Source organism: Chaetura pelagica, unplaced genomic scaffold (genome assembly GCF_000747805.2).
Source record: "Chaetura pelagica isolate M959 unplaced genomic scaffold, ChaPel_1.0 scaffold109, whole genome shotgun sequence".
Taxonomy (NCBI): domain Eukaryota; kingdom Metazoa; phylum Chordata; class Aves; order Apodiformes; family Apodidae; genus Chaetura; species Chaetura pelagica.
This window is the reverse complement of record NW_009970725.1, coordinates 13,198,711-13,206,938: the sequence shown is the minus strand read 5'-3', so window position 1 is coordinate 13,206,938 and position 8,228 is coordinate 13,198,711. Positions and strand designations below refer to the sequence as shown.

Genomic DNA, 8,228 nt, shown 5'->3' with positions numbered 1-8,228 from the left:
CCTGCTGTGTCATTATAAGTACAAAAAGTTTTATTAATGGCTCTTAATTTACTCCTTTGTCATGGAATACTGCTTGGCAAATGTCTAAAATACAGAGCAGTAGAATGCATTTCAGAAATATACCATTCCCAGAAAATGAGTGTTTGTACAATGCACACTGTTCAAAGCAAGTGTGGAGTGTTTTGGACTTGCTGGGAAATCAGCAAGTCCACCCCTGCCTCTGAGACTGCCCAGGCTGTACAACTGATGTGTAGCGATGTGGGACATCTAGGCTAGGTGCTCTGACATTGAATTGGCTCGGAGAGTTGAGCTTGCGCTAAAATTCAACCAGAGGGAATTGCTACGTGATAATGCTGGATTCTTGGCTTTCCCACATTTTGCTCAGCATTCAGCTGAGTTGTCCTACTGATTCGTTTTAAGAAAAACAAAATCGAACACAACGAGGAGCTTTCTGAATGGAACTACTTAAAAATGCAAAGAACGTAGTTATCAGAGTTGTCTCAATAGGTAACTGAAGTTGGGGCAGGACTCAGCAAGCACTGAGTTTTATAGATCAGTGATCTAGAGGATATGTTGAAATCACACTGTGAGTTTTTAATCAAGAGCACCAGCTGCAACTAGCGTGGATCTATGTTAGGGAGTTGGGTGAGATCAGGGGATGCAGTTTTGAAGTGGATCTCCTATTCAGATGCTCCGGTTTGCACCAGGGGGCAATCTCAGAGAACATGGGCTGGGTTCCTTTGGGATGAGAGTGAGCTGGAAGATGGTCTCCAGAAGCACAACTAATGCACTCTAGGGTTAGATGAGTATTCAACACATGGACAGAACTAGTCCAAAGCAAAATATCCCTGACATGCATGGGCATGTCAGGTTCTCAGCATCACCTGTTTTTATCTAAATATTGGTGTCTACAGGTCTGCACTACTTGCTAAGGTAGCTGTATCCTTCAGTGCAAGCTGCAGCTTCATGCACTTTCATGCCCTTTCATCTTTGTGCACCACAGCTGAATGTGGCCCAAGTTAATCCAAGTAGAACAGAAGCATATTGAGACAAATTAATCACTGAATATATTAATCCAGCTTGCAGGCTGCTTAGGAGGTGGCATGGCTGTGCCCTGGGTTTGTGGTTTGGGCGCCAGAGAGCTATATTTCTGGCAGGTGAATATTTGATGGGTTTTTCCCTGTAAGTTTTACTCACCTTTGAAGATTACCTTTGTGTGTTTCTTCCTCCTGAAGAAAAAAAACAACAAACAGGGAAAGTTATTTATGAACCTGTTGGTGGCATTAGCTTGTGGGTATTTTGTAATTCGCTTCCCATTGGTTCCATCAGGTATGTTTATCTCTTAAAAGGTGGCTGATTTTCCTTCTGATAAGGAACTTCAATTGCCAGAGGGAATATTCTTCCCTTTGTACATAAGCAGCAGAATGGGCAATCCCAACAGACTGCACAGGGAATGCCAAATCTACAACAGTCTTGAACTTTGATAGCCCTCTGCAATCACAAATGGAAGTAACCTGCAAATGGCTTTTTTCCACATGTACAATATATTGGTTTGGACCATATAGTTGTGTGTGAATTTGTTCAGTAGAGGTAATTGCTTTACACCAGAGATCAAGCTGTGCTGAAACAACAGATAAACTGGGGTCCTTTGACATAAGATTTCATTATATGTTCTCTAGGAAGCAACAAATGGCACCAGTTGAAAATCGCTAAGCTAGTTATATTACATGTGTGGGAAGACTATTACTTGTTTCATAGGGGGAATACCTACAGCTTGCTAACAGCATTGAGATGTTTTTATGGCAATTATTTCCCTGTGACAATTCCCACAAGGAGCTGGGTTTTTCAAAGATACCTATGAAGCAATTGCTCTTCAATTATTATTTTAACTGTTTACTTATATTTCTAAGAAATAAAGGGAAGAAAAAATATGATCAAGAAAAAAGAGTATTAGTACCTATTACTTTTATTTGACCTCATGAAATAAAGAAAATTACTAACACGGAAGTGCATTTCAAATTGTGAGTATTCAGAAGGAGCACTGCTTAACTCAGCAAATACCTTTCTGGTATTCACTCAGAGTCAGGGGGGAAAAGAAAAAAAAAAGGAGCAAACTGATTCTCCTTGCATTCACTCTGGTGTAAGTATGGAGTAGTGGTGGTGGTTTCACTGCAGAGTAAATCTGATCTAACCGAACGGAGAACCAGGCTGAAGGCTTTATTGACTTCTACTGCAGTTAGTGCCACAAATAAAATACAGTGGAGAGGAAGAGTCAGCAGGCTGCAGTTGCCTCTGTGCATCCTCAGTTAATGTATTCATTAAACTCCAATCAGTCTTGCTTGAGCAAATCCTCTGATGGGAAATTACTTTGCCCAGGTTTCACTAAAGCATGCTTTGAAGGAAAGGAGCCATGCAAATAACACTATGGACCAAATTTTGCTGCCAACACTTTTCCTAATGGTGGTAATGTCTGAAAAACAGAAAAGGGAAGAGAGATCTCCCTTCTTAAATATCAGACTGAATTTGAAGGAAAGGAAACAGCAATAAAAATCAAATACAAAACATAGATCCCTGACACTGGTACCAATATTCTCCACTGAGCACTTGAACATGTATGAAATAAAAACTAAGAAATAATAAATATGGGATCCCACACTTCCAGCTGTACCTTCATGGCACTGAGAGAGGAAAATCTAACTGCAACACACAGGTACATATAGCTACTTAAAATGTAAGAAGGGTGGTCACATTTCTTGCCTCTTTTAACCTTTTTTTCTTCTCTTCCTCTCAGATAACTTGCTTTCCCAACCTTTAGCTGAGTAACAATGTTGTAAATCTCATAGAAATCCTTGGGTCAAACTTTCACCTGCGTACACGTTTGAGTCAAGGCACACCAGTGAACCCTGGTCCTGCAGGGAGCTTGGGAACTGTCCTGTTGGCAAACTCTTGTCCAGAGTGGTCAAGTTTTCAAGCCCGAGTACACAAATCTTTGGGAAGATTCTATTTCTCTCTTTGCTACAATGCACACACTCCAGTGCCCAGAGCACAAGCTGAATGTCTAACCCATGTGCACAAACCTGAATTGTCAGGCAAGAAGAAAGTGTGCAAAACTTGCATCAAGCAAAATGCTGCCTGCTTGTTAGTTTTAAGTTCCAGCAGTCTCTGCTTCTTGTTCTGTAACTGCCACTAACATTCAAGGAATGACAGAAAATAAAGGAGATACTAGCCTTTAAAAGTTGTCATGTGTTTTTAATTTCACAGGGACCATTAAGGTGTATAGCTGTGATCGGCATGAACATTTTCAGTGCTACTATGACCACATGCAAGTTCACAAGCTACTTTGTACCAGCATATGAGGACAGGGACCTTGGCTTCATCTGGCATGAAAATAAACAGAACTAGGAAGACCTGGAACTGGTGAAAGTAAACCTGCACTGGTGCAGATTTTAGCAGGACAGACTACATTCACTATGGCTCAATGACATCTCTTAGCACTGTGTTATGGTATCATCTCAGGGTAGCTGCTCTGCTGATGAAGAGTAACTTTACTTAAAATTTAACATCCTATCTCACTTACCTCATGCTAATCTACTTAGAAGGCAACCACAATGGCACAACCAGAAGTGCCTCTCTACAGCACTTTTACTAACAAAATATAGCCCATGTTTTTATATATATATATATGTATATGTATACTTACAATGGGAGGAGATTAAAGGCCTTCTAAACTGATATGTTGTGTCAAATATAGTTACCATATGTGACATGAATGGCCACAAGGTGAGGTAATCTTTGGAACCTAAGGCTGGCTCCCAGTCTCTCAGGTGACTGACTCTGGTCTAACTGGCTCATGACAAGGAACAAAATCTTGTCCATGCTAGATTCATTACTGGGTAACTGTAAGCTGTCCCTGTGACAAAATATCTCACTTCCTACACGAGGGATGCTGTACCAAATCTGACATAAGAGATAACATGACAACTTGATAAAAGGTAGAAGAGTGCCTACTTCTGCTAATCCGGTCAAGAATTTGTCCCGCTCCAGCTGCCGAGACCGGTGCTCATCAGAATCATCAGGGGAATCAAGAGACAGTGACTCCAGGAAGAGGTTTTCCTTGGCACTGCACCGATCACTCTCCCTCAGCTTAGACAGTGACCGGTCATCAAACTGAATGGCATCTGAATCAGAGAAGGATCTTGACCCCATTGAACGAGGCACGTGAAGGTTCCCCTGGGTCATAAATGGACGAGGGTTACTCTCCTTCTGGTCACACAGAAAACCACCTCTTCTTCGTGGGCTCACTTCTTTCTGCAGCTGGAGACAAGGCAAATTAAAGGAAACAGCAGTTACTTATGCGGGGTATGGCATTCTGCAGAACGCACCCTTCCCCAGGAGCGAGGCACCCATGCCCTGGGGAGGCACCATGAGGTCACCACCTGGCTCCAGGGGTGCTAGCTTTGCTGTACTGGTCCCCACATGAAGGGAGATGTCTCTAGGACTTTGATGCTATTGCTCATGGCATTTTGAGTGATTAAATCTGTATGTGTATAGTTTTGCTTGTTTACACAATATGGATACATACATACACATACACTGTGTATATACATATACACAAAACAGTGCATCTGTCTGTAATGTGATTTTTAAGGAAACAAATCAACACTGACTTATTTAAAAGCAATCTTGATATGAAATCTTAAAGCAAAGCAAGTAGAAGCTCAAAGAAGTATTAATGACTTGGAGTCTCATCAAAACAAATGCATTTTTCCTCTGGTCAGCAGTACAAAGCTTGCACTTCTATGTGTATCACTCGTTTCCAGAGCAAAATAGCACCTAGTAAAAACCAAAAGCTTTGTTTTATAGATGGTCTAGCCCTAATTCATGGCTAGAAAATTGACTATTTGTACAGAACAGCATTGTCAAAGTGATGAATTAGGCATGCAAAGCATGTTTGAAGAAAATGCATATTAATAGAAGGGCCATCAAAGCTATTAACTCGATACTTTGCAAAAGTTGGGTGAAGAGAGGGTGAACCACTAGTGAAACTGCCAATCTTAATATGAGATTTTGTGATCAACTTCTCCTTTAATTGTAAATACAGCAGGATAAATTAAGTAAGTGGCATCTTCAAACATGACAAATGACAGCAGGACTCTGGTAAGTAGCTCTGATGTTTTGCTAGAGCAGTGTGCTAAGATTCGTCACAGTAACAAATGAAAGAAGTCTTTACCTAGGACCCTGGAGACTGAGCACCTACAAAATGTGCTTGGAAAAATCAACAGACTTTGTATTGTCTAAATCAAAGCATTTTAGGTCCCAAATGATTAAATTTGCACTTGGGCTGAAAGCACTGAGCTTTTTCTTTGCTTCAGATGTATAAAAGGGGGAATGAATCTTCAATGTTTTGCTCATGATAGACAAAATCTGAAACAGTTTAATTAAAATGAGCTAATTTAAGGTATCCTATAAAGGCAAGGATTGGAAGGTATACGTCAAGAGATCCTGGAGCCCATTCCCCAGCATATGGGTAAGATGCAAACCGAGGAGAAATGGCAATCACATATTTGCTGTATACATAGCTCTAATTGCAAGTAATTCTGAATTTTCTGAGATCCTGTAAGGATAATGATCTGGGAATACCTGAGAGAAAACAGTACAGACACTGGCTCACTCTCTGAGTCTCAGACAGCTGACAGGAGAGTTGGAGTGAGAAATACTGGCCTAACTTTCCAAGAGTGATTCATGATTTTGGGTCCCTGTGTATATACCTTTAAACACAAAACTTTTCACACAGGTGATTTTGTGGTTTTAAGTATTTGCCAGTGTGGTCTATGCACAATAAGCTTTAGAAGAACAGCGGAAGGGGATTCTCTAAAGGAAAACAAAGTGACAGTGTACTTAGAAAGAAAAAAACCCACAACTTTGAACTCTGAAAAAAGTAGGTCATAATGTTTTTTATATGTGAGCAGTATTCCCATAACCATCCAGTGTAGAGTATTTTTATATATTTTATACATCGTTGTGAGAACCCCCCTTATCATACATGTATTATTCAGGAGCTGTGTGAAAGGAGACAGGCATAAAGCATTAGCATGAAATTTGGCACGCATGTTTTGGCTATGTCTTAGACTCCGTTTTTCAAACATACACACACTGGTGTAGTCTCCTCATCCTCTCCGTATTGCCGTACATGGAATACACACAGAAAAACCCTGGGGAGAAGAACTTCAGAGATACACTAATTGTTTCCATATAAAGCAGAGCATGACTGCAATCTGAAAGGATATTTAACTAAAAGCCTGCAAATATTTGGAAGCTTCCTGTCACACAGGGAAATGTTTGATTATAAGCAAAGATGGAGTTAAGAAGTTTTGCAGGCAGGTAGCCAACATTTCAAATGCTATTTCTGACCATCTAGTCCCCTGAAATTAGCTTGATACAATATTTCTTATTTCTCCTGTCTATTGCTAACTGTTGTACAGTAAATATATAGTTGAAGTCTAGAGATTAAAGAACAGTAACAAAAGAAATAAGCTCCAGGACTATTTAAGAGCTATTTTGTAGGCTCTCCCAAGATGACACTAAGAGGTTATATGTCAGGTTTAAAGAGAATTAAAGGCTAGGTAACATTAACAGGGATTTCTCTGTTGATTCCTTCAATGTCCCCTATTCCTAGGAACAGGTTGGGTCACTCAAGCTACTGGGGATACACTGAAGAGATAAAACTAAAAAATGCATTTCGTAGGACAACAGCAGAAACGTCCAAAGAGGTACCAGTGACTCTCTGAAGAAGAGTTTCTGTCCGCATTCTTAGTATATTGCAAAATTTTCTAAGGGTTATTTAATTCCCATTTGGGATGAAGAATCCACAGGACACAGTTTGGCCACTGAAACTCATCAGTTAGAAAGCACAGCCCAGTCAAGATATGGAGAACTTGGCATCTTCTGCCACTGAACCCTGGAAACCAGGTAATTTGGAGTAAGATATCTGCTACAAACCTTCCTAGCCCATAGGTGATGATTGGTTTATCTCAGGATATGAACTATTGGGCTGCATTATAAGGGCTAACTCAACAAGCTGCATGAAGTATACAAAAAATCTCTCAATAAAAAAGAGATTAAAAATTCCAGAATATCATTTATTGATATTTTTAAATTTAGAAGCTCAAAAATCACCTTTCTTGGTCTGTAAAACCTTCATAGGGCCCAGTCAGACCCACACTCTTAGCAGTGATTTTACAAGTATCTGTGGAGTCCAGTATTTTCCTCAGTGCTCCTCTGTGGGTTTAACAGCCATAGCTTAAACAGAGGTTTAGTCTTGCACTCATAATATCTACAGCCTGATATCTCTTCTTTAGCTTCTTGTTGAAGCCCAGGCATGGGAGCGTGAGACACAGATAATGAACCCTTTCCAAAAATTGGTCATGAAGTTACACCAGGCTTTCATCAACTTAACCTGTGAAGCTACTTTGTGCTTCATGCAAGCATAATGGTCTCTAGAGTGCATGAACAAATCTGGTGTCATTCTATTTCTGATGTTCTAAGGACAGAAAATATTCAGTTAATTGAGAACCCACAATTTCAGTTGTTTTTCTTACTTTCCCTGGAATGCATGACTCAGAGCTGAATGATGTTCAGTTAAAAACAGTGTATTAACTCTCCCTCATTATTATTATTTTTTTTAATTTTTGGGTGGCTTCTAATCAGATGATAAATTCATTAGGTATAATTTGTCTCTGATAGTAAGCACATGAAAGTACAGATAGGCATAAAACACAAGGTATGCAGCTGTCAGATTTGCAAAACAATAGCAGAAGTGTACACAATATTCATGTGACCACAATCAGAGGTGTCTTCTGAATATTTGGTGTTAATTTGTTTACTTGTTACCAGTCAAGGCTCTTCATGTTAACCCCCAGGTTCTTCTCCTAGAGAAAAAGAATTCAGTTGAGCCTGAATAGTCACAGCAGCTGCATCTTTGATAGCTCATTCACAGGTGAACAGACTTTCTTGGCAGGAAGCTGTGTATCAAATCTTGAATAACCTTGCATGTGAGATTGAGTGTTTTCGTGAGAAGATATGCATGAAAGCTTCCAAACAGAATGAGTTGATGTGACCATGCCTCTCCAGGGCAATTGAAATGAGGCAGGAAATGGCCCTTAACCTGGAGCTGATTTCTCATAACTGGCCTTTTATAGGGATTACGAGCATTTTCCTTTTACTCCCTT

At 40.0% G+C, this 8,228-nt stretch overlaps 1 protein-coding gene across 1 annotated transcript in view; it reads right to left on the bottom strand.

The window, feature by feature from the left end:
* Positions 1-8,228, bottom strand: part of MTCL1 (microtubule crosslinking factor 1) — a 95,227-nt gene that overhangs the window by 9,767 nt on the left and 77,232 nt on the right. The window contains exons 12-13 of the mRNA XM_010006868.1: positions 4,009-4,314; positions 1,198-1,229 (exon numbers count right to left, since the gene is read on the bottom strand). Of these exons, the coding sequence (XP_010005170.1) occupies positions 1,198-1,229; positions 4,009-4,314 (338 nt within the window). The remainder of the gene's footprint in view (positions 1-1,197; positions 1,230-4,008; positions 4,315-8,228) is intronic.